The 24,648-nt window shown below is 34.9% G+C and overlaps 1 protein-coding gene across 1 annotated transcript in view; it reads left to right on the top strand.

Moving 5' to 3' along the window:
* The window catches only part of LOC124360541, a 342,600-nt gene that overhangs the window by 306,142 nt on the left and 11,810 nt on the right, over positions 1 to 24,648 (top strand). Inside the window, exons 20-24 of the mRNA XM_046814254.1 lie at positions 10,427 to 10,611; positions 16,028 to 16,197; positions 19,228 to 19,444; positions 20,785 to 20,991; positions 22,065 to 22,201. Of these exons, the coding sequence (XP_046670210.1) occupies positions 10,427 to 10,611; positions 16,028 to 16,197; positions 19,228 to 19,444; positions 20,785 to 20,991; positions 22,065 to 22,201 (916 nt within the window). The remainder of the gene's footprint in view (positions 1 to 10,426; positions 10,612 to 16,027; positions 16,198 to 19,227; positions 19,445 to 20,784; positions 20,992 to 22,064; positions 22,202 to 24,648) is intronic.

Here is a 24,648-nt window from a genome sequence, read left to right as displayed (position 1 = left end):
CGTATTCGTTTTGTGCTCGCACTAGTTCATTGTCGATGTTATATTTGTGGCGTTTTACACATTTCGGTGGTCTTCATAACATTTTCGCCATTTCATCAACGACGTAATGTATGGGCTCCATTGCTATAGTACAATCAGTATTTTAAACTTCTTTAAGACTCCTCAGCTATTTTCAATGCAATTTAGTTAAATCGCAACAAATAATTCGCTCAGTGTGTTGGGTCAGTTTCTTTGATCCGGCCGGCCGTCGCTCTTCTATACACGAGGTTGCTTGTCGGTTGAGAACATAATTTAATTACTGATTCTGTCATTTAGGTCTTAACATTTCCTTGATCTTCGTTAAAATTTTGAATTTGATTGTTCACCTCAAATCTTGTGAACGACAAAATAGTGTAGATTTGTGTTTATGGTCGCGTTGTGTGGGGGAGACAAATGAGCGAGCTGTGGTATTGCAAGTCACTGTAGACCAAAGTGGTGACACTTGCAGTGGGCCGTGCGGCAGTTCCTCGTTACGTTGCGGTACAGCTTCCGCTCTATAGCGAGCTGTGGTATTGCAAGTCACTGTAGACCAAAGTGGTGACACTTGCAGTGGGCCGTGCGGCAGTTCCTCGTTACGTTGCGGTACAGCTTCCGCTCTATAGCGAGCTGTGGTATTGCAAGTCACTGTAGACCAAAGTGGTGACACTTGCAGTGGGCCGTGCGGCAGTTCCTCGTTACGTTGCGGTACAGCTTCCGCTCTATAGCGAGCTGTGGTATTGCAAGTCACTGTAGACCAAAGTGGTGACACTTGCAGTGGGCCGTGCGGCAGTTCCTCGTTACGTTGCGGTACAGCTTCCGCTCTATAGCGAGCTGTGGTATTGCAAGTCACTGTAGACCAAAGTGGTGACACTTGCAGTGGGCCGTGCGGCAGTTCCTCGTTACGTTGCGGTACAGCTTCCGCTCTATAGCGAGCTGTGGTATTGCAAGTCACTGTAGACCAAAGTGGTGACACTTGCAGTAGGGCCGTGCGGCAGTTCCTCGTTACGTTGCGGTACAGCTTCCGCTCTATAGCGAGCTGTGGTATTGCAAGTCACTGTAGACCAAAATGGTGACACTTGCAGTGGGCCGTGCGGCAGTTCCTCGTTACGTTGCGGTACAGCTTCCGCTCTATAGCGAGCGGCGGCAGCGGCCCGTGACGGCGCGGCGACAATCGTGAACAACTGGAGTAGACGAATTTACATTACAGTTACACGAGCGGATACGGAGAACAGGTTTAAAATAATTTGTGATTGATGCGATTGGAAGATTTATCGCCACGAAAGTGACAACATTCTTTGCATCCGAGTCCAAACGTAAACCGTTATACACAGGCGAACACAGTGATTTATCTGCAGCTCTAGTTTCATTGTATCCCATTTCTTGATTCCCTTAAACTCCAATGTAATATCCCTCCGCAATATTCCGATCCCAACAGATTCGCTTGTTAACCCACTCGGAAACGCTGGTGGTGGTGATAATGACAAATGCCCCATAACGATGTGGTGATAATAACTTATTCAAGCTTTGCAACCTTCTAATGTGTGGTGGAAGAGAGAAAGGGATCACCACAGTATACTGTAGCAGCAGGCCCATCTTTAGGCCGCAGCCATCGCACTTCGAGAGGACGAGCAGAGCAATCCAAAGTTCTGAAAACTTTCCCAGCGTTATTTACCAAACACTAACATACGAGACACTCGTATATTAAAGGCTGCGTATGAGAAAGTAGTGCACAATTAATAAACCTCGCTGAGCTTTATCAAATAAAAATACTATTTAATAAAAATACACTCGCTCACACTCCTTGTCTTAAGTCAACCTTGAAATGTACACAAAGTTAAATGTTATTACAAAAATGTGGAAATAAACACATATTTTTTAAAAGGGGGGAGGGAGAATAGATACGAATTTGTTGAAAAGTGGTCATCCTATCTTGCACCTTGATACCTTTACACTTCTTGCGTCTTCTGTCTGTTACATATTCCCTAAACACAATTAATTGCACTCCTGATTCATGGAAAAACCTTGTAAATGGCAGTTTTTAAACTGTGTATTGTCGCTTGTGTGAAAATGAAGTTATATTTGGATTGATGATAGGTACCACATTAATTAGGTACCACTTCTTAATATGTAAATAATTTGAATTTTGTAAAGTTTTGAAATGGTGTTTGAATTTAAAGTTTATTTGAATTCACAAAAATGCAAACTTAATATAATACATAATTTCTTTTCAAATCTTTTTGTAATATTTCCAAATATTTTGACTTATTTGGTATTTTTGTGTAGTGGGGTTATGTTTTTTCAATTTTTCGAATATTCAGATTGTGTAATCAATACGTCCACAAATAATTTCAATTATATACTCAACTTTGATGCGTTTAAGAAGTTTAAGATACTTGATTTTACACTCCCTTTTTGAGTTTCATCACTCACAAATGTGACTATTTCCAAATTCATGGATAGCCTACAGTTAAATATAGGAAGTACTTCTATTTAATCTACTATACTGAGTCAACCTTTTGTACAATAGTAAATTGTATTTCCAAGTGTCCCGTTAATAACCCAAAAAAAATGCTCCAGAAACATGATAATGTTTGTTTTAATGTACGAGTCTCAGTAGATACGCGTGGCAGTACAGTATATGGGTGTTAATTATCAAAAGGCGCGATCGTAATATTGGGAAAGTTACTTTTGTACAAGGTTAAACATAAAGGGACTAATTACATTGGTACAAACGTTAATTGCGCCGTTAGTGATTAGTAATATAGTAACATGATTTTCAACGTGGTACTGTCGTCGTCATATATATGAACAAGCTATTTGTCAAGCTAAGGCCCATCGCTCGTCACAAGGCAAAATTGATGCATTCTACATTATCCCTTGTCTAGATTATTGCGAATAATAAAGCAGCAAAGTCTGTCTATGAGACGAATCTCAATTTGTTGTTCTAAGGTCAAACAGTGTAAAAATCTGTATACTTTGTGGCGTTTTAATGTAATACACACTCATCAGGAGTTTGTGGTTTGGCTTTTGAAACAATGCTGTACAGCAAGATTTACTACCTTTTTAAATAGTTCTTGCGTTGTATTTACATTAAATGTTAATCGCAAAATTGCTTTAAAACTTATGTAATATTTAATTACAGTGTTTTAAATGATCTTTGAGGAAAACACTCGGTAGGCTACCTAACCTACGCCCTTGAAAGGTGAAGCGAAGTCGCATTAAGCCAACTCCCCTACAAGGCAAAACAACCACAACCGCAGAACAACCGATAATTTGAACACGTAATGTTCGCCATCAGTAGAACTACGTCAGCTTTCCTGAGCCTCGCCTCTACTCTTCCATAGTCTGTCCTACCGGACAGCTCTCTGTTCCCGCTTTCTCGCGTGGCTCCGAGCCCAGTAGACGGTGATGAACTCTCACTCATCCGGCTAACGAGTTTTTAAAAACTGCTTTCCGCTCTTCACTCCTACTCGGGATTCAGTTCATACTGCATGAACATTCCGTTTTCCTCCGACAGAGCAGCTAGAGACAGGTTCGTGTCATTGACCTACACGTTAAATTCAGTGAATCGTGATCGGTGAACATTCTTTTAATATAATTAATTAGTTTATTGGCAAGTTTTGTAACAGATGCAATATCGTGTTTGCAAAAAGCATTCATTGAGTGTAGTAAAAGTAATTAATATATTCTATAGCATCGTTTGAAACTCTGAAGAAAGCAATTTACCGAAGAAGACTTGAAATACAGTAGTTTATATATGGTGGGTCACGACGGAGGGTCAATGCCTCATTGAAATCGCTACATTCAAAACCCTTGAGCAAAAAGAACGGCGATGGTGGAGTGGTAGCAATATAAGAAACGTGAGCCGTGCCTCGACCACGACCTCGGTAACACAATACATGTCAGGCCGGGCCGAGGTATAGTGGTGTGAAATGGTGGCTTAATGTTACCACTGTCTCAGTTATGTAATAGAGATTTTAGTCGCGCCAAAACTATATTTAACAATCGCTGGCTTAGTACTGCTCCTGTCAGTTTGAACGCTTTTGCTTTTTGAATGGTAAGTGGCCTTGATAGAACAATCTGTCCTCTTTTGCTGTATTTGTAATTTTCTAAAAAAAGTTTAGTATATTTCGAAAACTAAATTTTCCATTTTTTCTTAATTTATTGGCTTTATATAGTCTTGTGTTAGTTTTTGCACGTTAATGACGTCGGTAACGGTACATCTTTAATGACATGAATTTTCGTATAACGAGAAGACGCATTGGAGATGAAGAAACTCCGACTCCCGTTACTGCGGCTCCGGACCGGGACCCCCCGGGGCCCGGAGGTGGGTAACGAACGGTCCCCCCACCTGGAGATGAATGGTCCAATCGTCTCTCTCCCTCATTGTGTTTGGTCGTATTCCCGACAATTATAGATCCGTGTGACGTGTGAAAACTTGATAGAAACTTACAAGCTCAACAGCTTTCACTTCAGGTCGCTGCATCGTACCGGTCTGTGCTTTTTGTGCTTGAACTGCAAAGTGGTCTTAGCGTCTTAGTGGGTGAGTTTGTATAGGTTAATAATTAAATGGCATTCAGTTTGATAAACTGTTTGTACCACATGCACGGAATATTTACTTTACAGGTAATTACTTTACAGGTGTTTTGCCTTTCACGCTCCATAGGTGTGGCGAGTTTTGGAACTATGCAGAATGACGTAATCTAAGAACAGCGTACGTAATAAACAACACAAACACAACTTCAGTCGGACCTAGCCAGGCTTTGAAATGTTTCTATCCAAAACAAGACATTTAATTCATAGCATTGCGTAAACACAACTGTTGTACTTAATCAAAGTTACAAACTTAGTTCGAACCATGACTGGGAAGTGCGAAAAACTGAAGAACAAATGCCAGTAGCTTCAGTTCTATAAAACGATACGTAAGAATTCTAATATTTAAATAACGCAACCAAGATAAACGCACGTACCAAGTTCAAATATGTAGGATCTTCTATCAAGAGTTATCACACAAAAGGGAAGACCTTCGGATGGACTGCCATTTAACTTTTGACCACAATGTCAGTGGCATTCTTCCTAGAAGCAAGAAGAACCAATGTATCAAATTTAAAGTCTCTAGGACCTGTCTATCATGAATTATCGCACAGACGGGCGGACTATGGACGTAGTAGAATACATTCAAAACAACACTTTAGTGTCTCCCGAATATTGACATTTTCGTTTATACACTATTTCACATCTCTGGCAAGTATACAGGGGATTCTTCTCTGTATCCTTGTCAGGTCACTTTTACCACTGTTCTAACCTCCGGCAAGAGGGAACTGACAGTATAGAAGCTGAATGGTAAGTCGGAAGTATGAATTGTGTTGATATGTCTGTTGTACTCTCCAAGAAGCTGCCAGACAAGACTCTGGAGGGAGCATTGACACTGCTGCGCGGCGGACACTGATTGTGCGGTGACGACAGGTTGACCGCTCATTCGCGCTGCTTTACTGCCGTCGAAGCGAACGCAACAGTTTCCTACACGGTCCGAGGTTACGTAAACGAATGGAATAACAACGTTTATCGCAGTTGAAGGCCGCGATTCTATTGTATGGTAAACAAAACTAGAGTACGAACCGCGAGACCGGCACCGGATAGTCCATGACGACGTGATTGTAAGCCAATACCACTAAACCAGTCAGTAAAGTTGAAGGAGAAAGCAAGGTGCATGGATCCCACTTGAAGTATATATGACGCAGGACCGGTCCGCACTGAGTCAGTGACCCTCCTGCGGCCGCTCGCAGTCGGTTTTCAAACTTGATTTCCTGTTGAATTCAGAGATAGATTCGCCGTACAACTAAACGTCAACGAACCAGTTATACGCAGTCCATAGTAGAAATAAAATTAATTGTTTTTATACCTACAGACATTTTTAGATATTTTGCCGACCCATAATTTACTTACTAACATGTCACTCGTGTTACTAATACAGTCCTTTTGCTAAAACTATATTTTATTTGTACTTTTATCAAATAATCATATCAACGGGTTTGTTGTCATATTCGTTGTATTAATTCGTTATAAATTGTCCACATCGCAACCCAACGATGTGATGGTAGAATGAGTTATTGTTGACAACCTGTAATTTGAGACTTGGAGTTTCACACGTTAGAGCCGCTCTGACCAAGGAACCGGCGTTTGTAGGCCAGCCTGTGGTGAGAAGATGCTCTGGTACGATTGTCGAGGGAAAGTGTGAGTATCCGAGTGTGCAAAGCGTAACGCACACAGGCCCAGCGTGATGTCGGATGTGCCAAGTGCGCGGTCCTGGCCTCCCGAGATCCTCCCACCGAGACCACATTCCTGTATATGACGAAATGTGGGCCTGGCTGAGCTGCGCCGGTGGATCGATAAACTTCCAAGGATTCGACCTTCGATTCCGACTCGGGCACGGGCACCGGTCTCCGATCAAACAACGACGTCGGAACAGTTTTTTACCTCACAACCAGAAAACGGTAAAGAAAGGCGTTCGTTATTCGATCCTAACAATGCGCGACTGAAGTTTTAAATCGGAATTTTTTTATGAATTGATCACTCCTAGATAATAAAGCTCGAACTATGATATCGTAGCCAACCGATGGGACACGGTGTTGTGTAGGCATCATTGGTGTGACACATGTAACTATCTTCACTGTCCCCAACACTTCCTTGACGTTCTCACCAACACTTCGTGCCTGAACGTGTGTCAGCGTGGTTTGACTTGAAGCAAGTGTAACGGGAAACATAGCATATTGTATTTACCTTTTCTTAAACGAATATCTCGTAATAGAAATATATTGAAATCGCTCATTAAAATCTATTCAAAGGAGATTATAGACAATCTCAACAAGTTAATGAATTCTAAAGTATGCGGGGTTTTGAATTCATCATCATATATTACCATATCGTTGAGCAAAACTATTGTACATTGTTTGGGCAAAAATGTGTAAAGTAGTCCAATGTGGCTCGAATTTAGAATTTTACTTCCCAAAACGTGTACGACTTGGCTCCCGTTTTCAGGAGTATGGAATGAGAACCAAACATTCAGGAATATGTCTGTTATATACAATTTTGTTTAATTTTAATTGTATGTCGAACAAAAGACTTTTATATTTCTCTTAAAACTTTTGTATTTGTAATATGATATATTCTTGGCTCTCATAAAAACCACCTATTTAACAACCTTGTTATACAACGTCGTCGAGGTCGCATTGCTTAGGTTTCCGTGGCAAGTGTGAGCCGCAGTTGATGAAGGTAGGAAGGAGATAAAGGGGTCCCGGACCGCAGTTTCGAGTTTCGTCTCGGCTGAGTGCTGGAACAGGTCGTTACTGTCTGCTGCCACTATATGGTTACTGGTGCTGATTAACCATTAATTTATGTGTGTGACAGTTAGTTTTAGTTGAGTCATGCTAAGAAAACATTATTGTCTCATATTTTAAATTTTTTTTTTATTCCCTACCAACATTAAACGTTTGCTATAAATTCAGCAGTTTTTGTTTAACACTAATTGAAAAGGTCCTCCTGAATATCGAAAATCTCTTCTAGTATTACACTTCTTTGTTAACATGTTAAATACAAGAGATAACCGCACTGGAGATCCCAATACGGCTTATTACCCAAATTGTCATAATTGATTCTGGGCCAATTAAAAAGTTGAGCAACTCACATATATGATTTGGCTAGGCCTACTATCTTACTTGGAAAGTGGATTAATTATCGTTTGTGAAACTCTGTTAATTGTTACAGCCCTGTGCACTCGTTATAGTGCAGGACTGACTGGCATAATTTGTTTAATGGCACTTCATCATTCACAAGTCTCAGTTGTGAATTCAACTTTCATTCATTATTGCTTTGATAATTGTCTGTGCCATTATTAAGAAAGTCAAGTTTCACCAACCGACCTGTTCTAGGGACAAAGTTGCCCTTGTAAATCACATTTTCTGCCAGCTCTGATAACCTTGCCTTATCTAATAACTTACAGTACATTCCACACTATACCAGGAACACACTGAGTTCTATAGCAAATTGTTGAAATATTTACTATTGCATTTATAACAGTTAAGATCTATAAATAGGATCTCACTCTCATATAACCTAACTTATAAGTAGGGCTAAGATTAAAATAAAAATAAGCTACCAAAAATGATGTGAAGAGTTAGAGTTATAGTCAAACTTTTTACTGTAGGATTGCCAATGTGAACTTGTAGCTAATATTTGTACTGCCATACAGACAGTGCCGGATTTACAGATTTTTAGGTGCAAGTTTTTTTTGTGCAGCCCTCTCTCCTCTTGTGTTATCCAAAGTTTAAATTATGATTATTTAAGTATATATTTTACTCGTGGTGACAGATTATTAGATTAAAATAAAAAAATCAAGTGTAATTTTTTTAAAGATCCTTAAAATATATATTTATACTTATATGATATTCCTATATTTAAAGAGAGTATATCGCTAACTGAGAGTAATATGTGACTTGTTTATGTTATGAGGTATTCGAGTTTTAAGGCTTGAAGTTTTATATCTCCATATCTGTGCACTTCTTTTGCTTAGTAAATAATTCCATAGTTATGATAAACTATCTATCTATTATATAGTAGTCATTATGTAATCAGCCATTTAAAATTAACATTCTATAAGACTAAAAAGGCAGTTAGAAAATTCTGTATAGGAAATGTTATGGAACTGTTATAAAGTCTTTACATTGCACATATAATTTTGTAAATGACTATCTAAAACATTTAATTTTTAACATAAAATTAACTGAACAATTAATTGCGGCCAGCTCCTGCTTGTTTGAACGTGCTAACCACCATACTGTCCAGGGAGGTGCTGCCATGGAAGAATCACTTTATCGCGCTGCGGTAGACAATGATATTTGAATTTCTTGGCTTGGTTGTGACCATTCACTTTTAATGATTGTTGTCTCTCATGTGAAAACACATCTTTTCATAATCTTCGATCTGATAATTGAATTAAAAATAAACTGTAGACATTTATTTGTATATGAAAAAATCTGGTGCTTGGAGGAGTCCATGTCTGTGCCTCTCAATTTCCAGTTGAATTTTGTTACACTTGTAATATTAAACCATTGAATTTAAACTGTCATATATTTCTTGTTAAAAATTTTAAAGGAAAATTATAACATGACATGAAGAGATTGGTGGGAGTATTACTTTATCATCATGTGGTAAAGAATGTTATTCGAATTCCATACACATTATGTGTCACCTCGTGTGGCCCCTCTCAGCCCATTAGTCGGCTGAGTGGTAACCAGCATGGAACCTACATAAGATATAAGATATTTATTGCCGTTGATCATATACTGTATACAATGAAATAGGCATTGTCAATACACTTTTAGTATAAAACATACTAATATAGAAACAAACCATCATTGAAAACCACAAAACAGATTTAAGAGACTCAAAAACATTTACCTTACAGTTGTAAAATAAATATATAGTTTTAAATTAAAACCCAATGATTTAAAACTGAATATTGACATCCATATTTAAAAACTCGTCAATTAAATAAAATGGATTATTTAAAAGCCACAAATAAAATTTTCTTTTTAAATTAGTTATGGGAGTAACATGAGCAATTTCTGGAAGCTTGTTAAAAAATCTTACACAATTTACCATATGGGATGTTCCAAATTTGGTCAGTCGATGTTGAGGAATGTCAAGCTTATTTTTATTTCTGGTGTTGTGTGTATGAAATTGATTTCTAATGAAAAAGTTTCTGAGGTTAGCTTTAGTGTATAATATAATATGGTAAATGTAGAGATTAATAATGGTAGGTATTTGTAATTGTATAAATAGGCATTTGCAATGATCTAATATGGTGCAGCATGACAAATGGTTCTAATAACCTTTTTTTGGATTATTAACAGATCTGACACTGCTACAGAATGGCCCCATAATATCAAGCCATAAGCAATATGTGATTGGAATAATCCAAAATACGCTGTCCTAAGGTACTCAGTAGATATTATAGATCTTAATTTCCAAAACAGAAAAGCAACTCTCGAAAGTTTTTTGCTTAATCCGTTAACATGATCATTCCAACTCAATTTCGTGTCAATACAAATTCCCAGTAAATTAACAGATTGGTGATCGTTTTGAGAAAGGCTAAGCAATATGTTTTGCGTTTTACTTTCATTGCAGAGAAGTTTATTTGTTGTGAACCATTTCTGAGCATTACTATGAGCTGCAGCCATTGTAGCCTTTAAACTTTCCAGATTATTATGACAGGAGAACAGAGTTGAATCGTCAGCATAGATGACAGAATTCACACCAACATTTTTTGATAAATCGTTAATTATCACAAGGAAAAAGAAAGATACATGTACAGAGTGCGACTGTAAACTGATGGAACATTCATTTCCAGGGCTGATGGAGAGATGGGAATCGCTGGAGGGGCGGTCGGAGGAGCTACAGAAGGCGCGATCGCTGCAGCGAGAGATGGGAGCATTGCGAGAGGAATTGCTGGAGCTGACACGACGTGTTACAGCTACAGAGAGTGATAACCTGCAAGACAGGGACCAACTGGACCTCCATATACTCAACATTAAGGTAACACCACTTGTATCTGTAGTATCAGGACTTATATTACATAGTTGAGTACATCGTGTTTTATCCAACACAATCAGAACCAAATATATTCCTCGTTAAGAATTTATATCCACATTATCTAGGTTTTATTTAGAAAGATTTCCAGTTGTATGAAAGATCTATTTGTGCAAAAGTATGAGGGATAATAGGTTCAAGTTTACCTGATTCCCTGACTGACCTCCTGCCATTCTAAGGTGCAGATTTGTCTACACCTGTGCATGTATCTTCAAAGGCATTTTATTTTTCATCTTACTGATTTCAGTTATCTGTTGCACTCTCATACAGATCATGTCAAAAAGGGTGTTTAATCCCTGATTTAACAAATAAATAGTTGTGCTGCTTGTTTAAAAACCATTTCAGACTTCAAAATATTAGCTGGAAGGCTTCACTAGTGAACAGTGTAATTAACTGTAAAACTAATTTAAATTCTTGTTTTGATGAGACAGTCCAGAATCACGTAGATCTCATAACATTTATAGTAGGTCTCAATTGTCGTATACATGTATTTTGTCTGTAGGTGAATTAAGTTTATAACATTACATATTTGAAAATAGTTTTACAAGTGAGCAAATACTAGTTTCCATCTGTAGTGAACTTAGTTGATTCATATCATAGTATACTTTATTTAGGGTTAATTACGTTTTGTGTAAGATTATGGTTCAGGTTCTACAAGTCTATCATTATGAAACTTTACTTTCTCACTCATACTTCAGAGAAATACATATATGTATAATTGCTTACAGTGCTAATGGCAAATTTAAGCTAAAATTAATAGTAAGTCAGCAGAAATAGTTTTCTGTAAAGGAAGTTTACAACCTTTTAAGTTTCTCTCATTCACTGGATATTCTCATAAAATGTGCCCTTTATTGTAATTTCTTTATAGTATATATCTATACTATTTTGCTTCTGTTATTTGAACCAGCTGAAAAATCACTTGTCTAGTCTCTCTATATTCATGTCATTATTTATTTCCCAAGTATATCAAAAAGGTGTTCTTCATCCAAATGCATAGATAAGGAGACTAATAAGAGAAATTAGTTGCAAGTCACCCTTCATGAAGAAAATATAGCTACATTTGTTAAATTGCATTACTTGTCTTTGCTTTCACTTGGCCTACAGTTCTACATAGAAGGCTTTCCATGTCAAGGTTACCTGGACATTATGTCAATTTGCCTCTGTTCTGTCTGCTTCACTTACATGGACATTGTGAAATAAAATAGTAGCTTGTAGTAGTATTATTTTGATAAAATATAAAAAAGGAGTGCCGATTTGAATTAAAAAGATATGGACTAAGCACTTACTTTGCGAAAAGTCAATTTTGTAATGGGTGCTATTTAAGTATGTAGGAAGATATATTGTCACAAAAAATATTTTAATGTATCAATTCTGATTTCCAGAATACTGTAATCAGTAATCTTTGCATAGTTTAGCGATTAATGCAAACTTAGAGTTGGCTTGATCAAACATCCATATGGCACACAATTATTTCTCAAGCTATTTCTCACTTTATATAGATAATTTCTCAGAATATTGCAATCCCTGCATCATCTGGTATGAGATGCTGTAGGTGATAGTTACAAGAGTTTACTTTGTGATTGGAATGGTGAAACAGGTATCAAACAAATATAACTTGTTGAGTATTTTGTGCAGAGCGGTTGTGAACAAACATTATATTATATTTGAAGTGTGTGGAGAGATGAGGTATCGCTTGCAGTAGCAATCAATGGTATAATTAGAGGAGCAGGGTGAGTGCGTGTGAGTGAAGATGCAGCTATTTCAGTAGAGTCAAGACACTGTCTAGAGGTGACACGTGTAGTCTCCTGGCTGCAGCAGGTAAAGGCAAGCCAACTGGGCGTTGTTTCTGGTCATCATCTCACATCTGTAACACAGTTCCATAATTTACATTGTAGTTATACTGTCCAACTTATCACTTTTCAAATTAACTAATAAATTTGTTTGAAATAATTCTTGTACATGTCAAAGTAGTTCTTTGTCAATTGTGGTCTAAATCTCTGCATACTTTGTAAATTGATTAAAGCTTGCATGAAATGTTGATCCTCCTTCACTAGAAATCTGTTGCTCTGTGAGTTACGTCCGCAATACCGCGATCTATAGAGTGTCCATTGTTGTAAATGTGAAGGGAATTCCAAATGTCTATTTATAGCACATATGGTATAACTTTTACTCACTTTTAATAGCATCAAAGAATTATTTTACACTTTCTGTGTGATTTGTTATTAAAATAGTGACAAAACTATTCATCTTAGTTCTAAGTGTCATGACTGTTCATTAATAATGTAAGCAATGTTTCGCCTTTGTGTGAATGGGAGAACTTAGATGTCAGTCAAACATATTCTTTATAAAGACTAATTAATTATAATATATTGTGTGCTCATATTTTATCACCAGCATGCAATTTTTAAATATTAGTTATATTTAAATGAAATTAAATATTTCTTAAATTAGTAATAATATTAATTTAATACAACACTTTATTGTATGAAATTATTCTTCTTAAGGCTGAACATAATTTAATCTAATTGTTTATGCTTTCAATTTCAGAAACTGAAAACGATAGTTGAGTAATTAAAACAATACAACTAAATATAAACCACTAAATAGTTGTCATACAATACTTGTTTTACAAATCAACTTTTAATAATATCAATAATAATGCATATTTAATTTTAAGTTTTGAAAAACTACACATGTAAATTACTTTCTATCCAACTGTGTAAAAAGGGTCATTTTCTCTAAAAATCTATTTACTATTTTATTAACCCTTTTACTGCCGACGTCCGACATATCGGACGTCGGCATTTTTGCCGAAAACGCCAACGTCCGATATGTCGGACGTTTGTTTTTTTTTATCGTTACTGGCTACTGTTATGTTCAAATGCCAAAATATTCAGTATTTTGGTTGTTTAGGAGCAAAGGATAATGAAAGAAGCCATTTGAAGAACTTTTGATTTCTATTTTTGTCGTCTTTGACTAGAATTGACGAACTACCTAGACAGCTGTCAAAACCAGATGATCGGATTATGTTACTGAAATCTTCGTTCATTGTTGTTGTTTACAATGTTATCGAAAGTTTTTTGAAGTGTTACTTTTGTTGATCAAGGATAAAATGAGTAAAAGAGTTACATCTAACTCTCCTGTGAGTGAGGGAACAATAAGTAAGTGCAAGACGAACTAAGTGACGATTTCCTTCAGAATTTGTCAGATTCAGATGCCGAGAACGAATCTGATATTATTGTTAGGGCTATTGATGACAATCAAAGTGATGTGGATGACACTGATGACGATCCTGACTGTATCTTACCATCAGATAATGAGGAGTTATTAGATAGTGAGGGGGATGTGGCACAGATAAGTTTACCTTCAATTTCCACTGGTAGGCCTAGAGGAGGCCTACCAGTTTTGGGAAAATCCTCATAGTGCAGTTATGTTTCAAGGTAGCACCTTCAAATTTGGTATATGTTCTAAGCAATTGCTCTAGTTTATAATGATATCATGCTCATAATTTTAGTATAATTTTAAAAATAAATTATCAGATGCCAAACACAATTTTTATTTTTTTATTTATTTTTTATTTACATCATTTTTAAAAATAAATAATGTGTTTGTTTCAAATTAAAATGTCTTTTTATTATTTAAAAAACAGCATTTAAATACGAATAAATAAAATAAAAATTCATGCAAATCTAATGAAAAATAAAAAAGATACAGCATTTTTTGTAAATGAATGCACAACAGTGATTTTCCTCCTTGGCAATTTTTGACTGGTACAATAAAAAAATGGCCGGCAGTAAAAGGGTTAATAGGTACTTTTAAATATATCTAAAGCTAACAATGTGTCATATATATTATTATTTTCAATGTTATATGCAATTAAAACTAATGAATACTAGCTCACTGTATCATTAGAGTCAACAGTCATAATTGATGCAAAATGTAATGTGCAAAAGGCAACACAAAATTCTCTAGTTATAAACCCTCAATTTGTTAGAAATTATGCAAATTATATATTTTTCAAACTAATAATAACATTTTTCACAAAGAAAAATATTTTGAAAAAAAATGTATAAAGTTTTAAAATAGTAAATGTATTATAATGGCAGTTGTAATTGAATAACTGGTTTTAAGATTGCTTAATTTACTCAATATAAAAAAGCACAAAATTAATAACATGTATGAAAATAATATTCCTTAGGAAAACAATATAGAATGAAACTAAAAGCTCTCGCCAAGTAAGATGATTTATTTAAACACACTTTTACTCATTTTAGTGGTAAAGGGAGTTATAAAACTCATCTAAACAAACAAAAATTGCAAAGTGATAACATAAAAGAATGATGAACATTTTCCTGCTCAACATAAAAGAATGATGAACATTTGCCTGCTCCTAAGTGTTAATATTATGAATTTTCTCAATATATTGAATGGTTTTGGAACATAATTTTGCGTTACTTTAATTTTCATTGAGAACTAATGCAGTATTTTATCATTATTCCTATGCATAATAAATGAATAATAAATCGTATTGGCTGCAAGTTTTCTGATCAATGGTTAAAATATGCAAATTGCAAATTCTCAAAGGAGAGAAGTAAGAGACGTATTTTTCAAAAGGGCAAGAGGAGTGTTGTATGCTGGACACGTTCTAGCCACCCCCTCGCCCCCTCCCTGACTCCCCCAACTCTAAGGAGCAGCTCTTCCATGCTCAGCCTCTAATTGTGCTCAGTTTGCAAATAGTAAGCGAAATGTCTGTGCACACCAAGTTTGTTAATTAATTGATACAGTCTATACTAAATACCATAATTAAAATAATTGGACACCCATCTTAGATAAATTTTGTTAATTTCAGTAAATACCAATAACAATTTGACATACAAATAATATATTTTCTTATAGTAAAAATTAAGTTTGTAATAATACAATATAAATTTGGAAATTGAATATTAAAGTGGCTTGTTCCAAAAAGTGTAGACCTGGTGCCATACATTTGTAAGGCTTAATAGAATTCTGTGTGCTCTGATAGTACAATGATTGAATACTAAAATAAACATATTAAATAAAAAAAAGCTTACATTATTATAACCTTTATTGGTATGATTAAGAAATTAGGTATAAATGTCATATCCTAAAAAGTTATTTTCTGTTAAGCTTCAATCAATGTATTCCCTTTTTTTATGTTCCAAGTTAAGGTATAAAAATTGTATCATAACAAATATGTAAACATTTTTTTTATGGAAAGGCAGTTGGTAGCAGATGTTATCAGCTAGTCATGTACAGCATAGTCAGATTAAAATAGGAGTGTACCAAGTAAATATTTGAATTCAAAATAGAAATATGTCCTTAACAAGTCACTGTTCTGCAGGGTGAGCAAGCTAACCTATCTCAGCGTAAGAAGCAGCTGTTGGAGATCAACACTGCTGTACACAAGTTCTTCACAGACTCTGGTCAGAAGGGCGGAACCATCGAGGCTGCTGCAAGGCTCAAAGATGATGTCAAGGATCTCTACTTTGTCTGGGATGAGACCAACAAAAGGTAACATAAAGAAGAGAAATTTAGAAAAATGTTAGTGCTTTAACTTGTTGATCTAATTAGATTTAATTTTCTTATCTCACAAGTAGTACAAGTGAGTGGTGTAGTAAGGATTGGGATGTTGTGATGAAGAAAAATATAAGAATGAATTACAAAAAAAGGACATTAAGTTGGAGTAGCAGTGACTCAAGCAGCAGATGACATACAGCATCTGTCCAGTGGTCATCCTATGTGGGGGCAGCCGCAATAACACTTTACTTAGGGTGGGAGATTGTTTTTTAACGTCAACTTGATGGTTTGTGCCCCTGCTTTTTACTGGGGTGGAGATTAGTGGAGCTGCCGTCGAGGGTCACTGCTACATCACTCTGTACGGTGGGGGATTTTCTTATCACTTTCTACCACTTTATTTGGCACAGCCCACTTCATGTGAAATACTGTAATATTGTTGTGGATAATCTTAACTGTATAATACACATTCTGTTCATTATATTAACCCTCCTACCATGTAACAAATTGAGGATCGATTTTTGAATATCCAGTGTACACTTTTCAAATGCAATAAAAAGTTAGTTGACTTGAATGGATAAACTTGCGTTTAAAACTTACAAAGTGTAAGTGTTTCCAAAATATAATAGAAACTTTTGCATGTTGAATATTACAAAATGTATACTTGACATTATTATGTTAAAGTATCCACTTTTCTTGTTACATGCTGGTGCCCCATTTGCCACCATCCTTTTTCACTGAAATAAATACATTTTTATTTTTGTAACTTAAATTGCACACTGAGATTCCAAATAAGTTAAATTTATTCCAAGGTCAAAATGTATAAATTCACATCAGTTAAAAAAATTTCAAAAAATAAAATGTTAAGTTAAAAAATGTAAGTAGGAAAAGACTAGATAGAGACTTGAACTAATAGAAGTAAACTCTGAACAGACAAAACAGTGTTACTGACCAACATGTTGGATGGTAAATTTCAAGTGTGCACAAATGTCCTGAAGGAACCACTTAGTTGGCTGGGCCTACCACTCAAGAGGTCGGAAAAATTTCTTTTCTGTACGACTGTATGTCTGTCCGCATGTTATATCAAGAATGAAGCAGGCTATAGACATGAAATTTTGCATGAATCTTTATTTCAATATAAGGAACATTAAGTTCGATGATGATGATGCAAGTCACTCCATGGGGTTTTGGTGAACATTAATGAACATTTTTACATTGTCCTTATGGGTAACCGTGATTCCAATGAGAAAATCGTAGAATCATAGTCATAAGGGGGTGGAAGACCCTTATTTTGAGGCTAGCAACAGCCCTTAACACTTAGGGTAGCCCACCAACCCCAGCAGTAGACTAGACCTATCGATCTAACTAACTTCCCAATATCTTGACATTTACGGTTAGTTATGTGCTGCTCCTGGACATCCATAAGGTGCCCAGATTTTAGTGACACATCGGTACTTGCTGTACCCAGCATAGGTTGAAATGGAAGGTATAAACCAGCCAGAAGTGAACCTAGTAGGGGTATTTGAGCCTTTGCATAGCCCAGCTATATGCAGGATATCTCGAGAACGATTTTATTTGTAGACATTAAATTTTGTATGAAAATTAATTTCTGTATAGACAAGAATGAGTTCGATGAGGGTGTATGTCTATTCAGTGATTCGACTGAGCATCATTAAAGTCCATAAATTAGTAAGATCAGTGCAGATTTTCTCGTCTGTCTGCCTTGGGAGCTTTAAACATTTCTTTTCTGTCTGCTTGTCTGTCTGTCCGCTGAAAATCTCAATAATGAAATGAGCCATATAGACTTAGTTTTGCATGCAACTTCAGCGAAGCCTGTTATGCGCCACATGATGTGACGTATTCCTTCTTTAATCTACATACAGTATATACTATGTAACATCAATTGGTATTATCGGCAGTGAGTAAGTTTTTCTTAATTTGTTACAATAAAACCAGCATTTTTGTTTGACCAAATTTTGGAATAAAAAATATAATTCAATAATAATAATTTAATTATTTTGATATGATCTAAATTAGAGGCAAAAAATGAAATAACACCTACACAATGGAACTTTTCATGTCATCTATTAATACAGAATTCGTGATGAATAAAACTCAAACTTTTCTTTGTAACCTGTATAATATATTTAAAAATGTACTTATAGTTTTATAAATCTCCTTCTTCATTTTGAACTCTATAAGTTAGTTGAATTTCTTTGTTAAGTCCAAATAGGAGTCAGGTTTATTTTCTATTTATTGGTACATTTATTGCATTGTGTAGTCATTGTGAGATTCGTAAAAAATGATTCATATATTCTTGTGTTATTATTTATACAAATAACATTTATTTATATGCACAATGTATTATATGGCAGAATATAAGTTGTACACTTCATGAGGTTTCACATGGCAGGGTCTATCATATATACCTTGATTCACATAGTCAATAAATTGTAATATACATTACTTTACCAAAATTGTTTGGCCTCTTACTAAATGTAATATGTAGTTTCATGCACTGGCAGAAGAATTACCTTTAGAATTTAATGATTAAAAGAAAATTGTTGTGATTAATTTGACAAATGGGTTGGCACAGCATGTTTGGGGAAGCTTAAGAAAATTTGCAGAAAAGAAAAATTGTATATTGTAAAAAGATAGAATGGTTGAAAGATAATTTTTTACATTTAACTCGTATGTACCCATAATTCCATTATTGGGGCAGCAGGGGAGTCCAGTAAGTAGCCTGTGTCTTGTAAATTCCTCCAGTTCTTGGGTTTATATGGGTTAAACAATATACTTTTTGTTTTCTTTATTCGGGTTACAGAAACATTTTTGAATTTATAAATAAAGTACTTGGTAATTGATAAATAATCAAACACCTTGAAGCAGACCTAATTGTCAATAGCTAGCAAACATTTGGAACCTTTAATTTTTGCTATTGTATGTGTTAACAACTATATTTAGCTATACTAGTGATTCCTGCAACTGACCTTTCCAATAGTAACATCTTGATATGTTGTCTACCAGAGTGAGTCAGCAGTTGGAGAGGTTGACTCAGTTGTCAGCAGCGTGGCAGACATTTGAGAGCCACTTGGCAGAACTGCAGGTAGCTCTCCGGGGTGACCAGAACACTCTGAGGTTGCTGCACTCTGCCTTGCAGCAGGGACCTGTGTCTCAGGACGTAGCGTCCTCCGTCATTGATGTTGCTAAGGTTCTATCAGAGAAACAGGACTTGTGCTTCCAGGTAACAACACGTAGTTCTACTTTATGTCAAATATTTTGAAATAAAAAAGTGTAAATTAAAATTTTATTGCAAATACCTAAATATTTGTGAGGTTTATAACTTGCTAACAACATTTGACTGGTAAATTAGCTGTTTTTTGACTTGTCGTTTTTAAAACTCAATTGAGTGAAGCACAGTAATGATGTCCATCATCCACTTTGAATTTTGAAACATTCTCAGGAATTCTTTGCTTTGTATTATTTCTCTTTTTATTCAAACATTTTGTTACTAAAGAAAGAAACAAAAAGAAACAAAAGTTTTCAGCAAATTCTTTTTCAAAAAAATCCTATTTAAACAATTCTCTCTTGATGAAATTCCATATTGCTTTTTCTTCTTTTTAGCCCTATAATAAAAAAGTAATTCATTAAAAATACTTCCTATTGCTTTATCACTCTTGAAAAGTAAACAACTTTTCTAACAAAATTCGTATATTTTGGCAAATTAATATCCGCTTTATAAATATCGTAGACGATGTTAATGTATGAACTAAAGGGATAACTGAGGCTTTATCACAACAAATATTCAAATTGTTGTATTATAAGGTTAAAATTGATATGATTTATTAGCCAAAGATCTATGATTTATTAGCCAAACGCTTGAATAATAAGTGATATATAAGATTGTATGGTTATGTGTAGCAAAATATAAAGTTTTAAACTATTAGCTTGTTATGCATTTGTTTATGTTGTTTGTATTTACACAAAGTTTGAAACCTATAAACAAAAATTCAATACAATTTTATAGCATACAATAATTAAGTATACTAAAGTCTGAATGTGAATAAAAAACTAATCAGACCATTTTATAGCTTTCTTAGAGTAATGTAATTTTTAATTAATATTTTTAAATTTAACAAATTGAAAGATATACTAAATATATGGATTGAAGGAAGTGTTATCAAGACATTGTGTGATCACATATAACTCTAGTGGGAAGAAGTGGTGTTAGCCGTTGTAGTAAATACACATCACCTTCCCTACCAAACTAGAGACCTGGTACAGTTGGTGTGAACTTGACTTGGTTAATTGTGGCCAAGTGTCATCAATTGTTTGTCACTTGTGCTCCATTAGTGTAGTAGCCTGACAGCTGTGTTCTAGTGTGTATCGGATATTGTTCTTCCATCGGGTGACTATTACAAGTTATGTTGTATTCATTGTGAAGTAGTCAATTTAAACATTTTATCTTTAAGCAATTAACTTGACTGATGGTAAAATTTGGGAAAATGTGTACTCATCAATCATATCTTGTGCACACAATTCAATAGTACCTAGATTTCACAAGTGTATTGTGATGTATTGCAGAGTGTGTGTGCACTGAACAACACTACTCCAGTGATTCTGTCCCTGCCTGCCAGCACCGAGGGTTCCCTATCCGACTCTGGAATCTCGGACTCTGGGTCGGAGCAGGAGAGTGAGCGAGAACGCCGCCTGAGTGCCGTACGCCGCCTAGCCCGCCAACTAGAGGCAGTTCTCAGTCCCAACAGTCAGGCTATCAGAGACATGGCCAAGGTACTAACTGCTAATAGTTTATCACAAATGTTTGAAGTAGTTCATCCATTACAATTAGAAGCAGCGATGAAATTTTGAGTTATTTTTAACGTATCAGTTTAGTTATTTAGACAAAACATTTAGACTGTATTATTGTTGTAGAACAATTGAATGGGATTGATTGACATTTCTTACTTACAACAATCAATTGTTATAATACTTACATCTGCATCTTGTCTAGTTTGCTATGTGATTTAGTGTATTGTAAATCAAACATTGAAATATAAAATATATTTTTGAGAATAACATTCATTACTGTGTATAGTTTTTATTGAGAAGTTTTTTCTTAAATATATACATATATATATATATATATATATATATATATATATATATGAAAAATAAATATTTTCCATTCAGGTTTTATTATGATCAATGGAAAATATTTTCTTTTCTAAATTGATGTATTTAGTAAATCAGTAGAGCACTGTGATTTACTTAACAGTTCGAATTAGAGTAAGGATCCTGTGCTATAGGAACAGTAGGGTCATTTAAATGAAACTCAGAAAAAATCATAAGAAATAAGCAATGATTTTTTTTTACAGAAAATCCTTTTCCAAAAATTGTTTCAACAGGATAAAAAGAAAAAGTTTACAATACAAGGAAGGTTATCCGTTGTTGCCAGTTTTTAAAATAAGGTTACAATTGATACATTGATGTCAACTGATGTACAAAAATGCCTAAAGCAGAGAAATATTATATTTGAATGTAGGCAGAAACAGGTTCGTCAAAATCTTAGATATTACAGTCATGTTTTTTTCGACCCTTCATGTATTTATGGAAGGTTTCAGAATCTCAGTGGTAGAGTTTAGTTTGTTATTGTTATATGTGATATATTTTCCTGTGCTCTATTGAGTTAGGTCTGGCTAGTTCTCATCCAATTTTGTATATCAAAAAGTTATTGAAAATTTAAAATAAGTTATTTAGTTTTTTGAGATATAAATACTATTGTGTAATATATATATATATATATATATATATATATATATATATATGAATTGACCCTGCTAACATTATTGTTGCTGTTCTTACAGAGAATAGAGCAGACGGAGAATGAGCTGCGAGGGCTACAGAAGACCTGCCGGGAGCTGATAGTGAGGACAGCTGTGTGTGCTGATGCCAGGATACAGCAGCAGGACTCTCCCTCACCCTCGCCCTCTCTCGTCAACAGGTCAGTCCGAGTCACATAGCTTGTTTTTCATCAAAAACTATTGAAAAATAAGAAAGGAACAAATAGGGCAATATTATAGATATTTCGTTGTGCCAAGATAATTGCAAACCTTGCTGTGAACATAATAAAGGAATACTTCTTTGACAGAATGTACAATGTCTCCATAGAGAATACACATAAATGGTAAATTATGGAAATGTTCTAAAGTAGAATGTTGCCTTACTCCTGGATTCCCGGAAACATATTCAAGTAAAAGGCATCAAAATGGCTGTACTGTTTGGAGAATCGAGAAAAAGTTATGCTGAAGCTTGTGCCATAAAGCTGTAGAATAAGCCTGAAGGTGCTGAATATTTAATAACACTGAACACTGTAGTGCTGCCTACAACCTGATAGTCAAGCTGCTTTACAGGTGCTTAACATCTTGAGTTAAGGTGTCTCTCTATGTGTTAAGGTTATGAAATCTACATGTGTGGCAATTTATGAATTCTGGAATGCTCTAAAAGACCTGGCAAAGAGGAACAAAGTGGTCCTTGCATGGATGCCAGGTCATTCCTGGAATGTACTAACTTGCAGGTTGCAGGTGAATGAACTAACTGGATATGATTCTTTTCCAAATAAATAAAATATCTAATGAAGAGATGGATTTAAGCTAATGCTTAATTTAAGCTAATAATGAATGTATTCTCGGCTTCTTTTGCATGAAGGGGAAAAATGATAAAAATGATAACAAATATGATAAGTGTGAAGGAGATGAAAGAACTGGAACCACAATAATCTTATAGATTTACATTTTGCAAACCTCAGATTTGATGGATAAGGAGAAGTAAGGGAAGTGCAGTTGACCTTGTAGGTATAATGCAGGCAAATAGGAAGGGAAGAGAATAGTAAAGGTGGATAGATAGGAGTAGTACTATTGCGTCATAGTGTTTTCTTTAATTCACTTGATATGGTACAATATCTTGTGTGGCTACTCCTCTTTATAAAGTTCATAAGCCTTTAAACAACTTTATGTGAAAATTCCTTCAAGCAACAAAGAGGTGAAGCCGAAGTAGGTGTTGAATTCCATGGTAATGTTCTAGTAGCAAAAGACAACAATGTTGACCTTAACATTGCAATTTTTGAAACTTAACCTGACGGAGACATTTCCCTCAATGTGTGAGTGACACAAGCTGTTGTTGATTTAATTTTTGAATACAAGGTTGTTAAGCTTTCACAATTGTAACCTTAATCAATATCCCAGGTTTGCAGAAAATGAATAAAAGCAGTGAAAATCTTTTTGTTACTGCTGTACAAAGGTGCAGAAATTGTTTTGAACAATGGTCTGTGTTTATTTTACAGATTACAAGTATTTTTATGTGTTCCCAACATTAAATTTTAATGTAATGATTAAATTTTAAAATAACAACAAACCTATTCTTACAAATTTTTATTTTAAGAGGTCTTTCGTCAGCAGGGCTCTTAGGTCAGACACTTCACAAAAGTTTCATATAAACAGTATATTTGTTTATGTTTAATAGCAGTTAGAAATATATGATTCTAATATAAGATTGTCCATTGTGTTGTTTAGTTGTAAAATAAAAATAACTAATTATTTGGAATTATATTATGTTAATTCTGTAATCTCTGTGGAAGTAATATATCATTTTGTAGGGCCCATCTTCTTGATTTATAATCAATGTTCTGTGTTATTTGATTTATATAATATGATTCCCAAACGTTTAAATATCTTGGTGTGCTAACATGTTTCCTTTTGGTATAGTGTATCCAGCCAGTATTGATACAATGATTTGCAACACAGATCTGTCTTATTTGTTAAATTTTATGTGGAAGTAATGTTTTTATGTCTTGTATGAATGTTTCTTTTAATTTGTCCAATGTATTTTTTATTGCAGTCAACTCAATGTACTTGATATGTACCTGATTTATTTTGATTTTCTTCAGAATATTTTAGATTTTTCAGACAAGACATTTTGTCAGTTATGTGAATGAAAACTAAAATTGTGCTGATCGCTGCAGGAAGAGAAATAAGTCAATCTATATTGAAAATAATAATGTTACAATTCTAAGGATGTCTGACTTTCATTTATCAAATTCTCTTTGCATCCAGAAGCTTTACCAAGTGTAAAAATTGCTGCAGCCTGCAACATAAAGCAACTGAGTTGACCAAATCATTGTATCACGTTCAGTCTCTTATATAATATGAGAACCAACCTTATACTGCATATGTAAAAGCACATCCATTTGTCCATGGAGATTCTTTATAGAGGCAGTCTATAAGAATGTTTATGAGCAATATAATACAATCCTGGAGATGCAAGGAACAGTACTATTTATTGAACAGTGTTTGGTGAATAGAAAATGCAAGACCACCACATCTTTATTTGCCATGGCAGTAAATTGTTCTTCACCCTTAGAGGGAAGGACGTGGTGGTGTAAATTTATTTCTC

This window comes from Homalodisca vitripennis, chromosome 4, assembly GCF_021130785.1.
Source record: "Homalodisca vitripennis isolate AUS2020 chromosome 4, UT_GWSS_2.1, whole genome shotgun sequence".
Taxonomy (NCBI): Eukaryota; Metazoa; Arthropoda; class Insecta; order Hemiptera; family Cicadellidae; genus Homalodisca; species Homalodisca vitripennis.
Note: the sequence above shows the minus strand (reverse complement) of the source record. Positions and strands in the feature narration are given on the sequence as shown.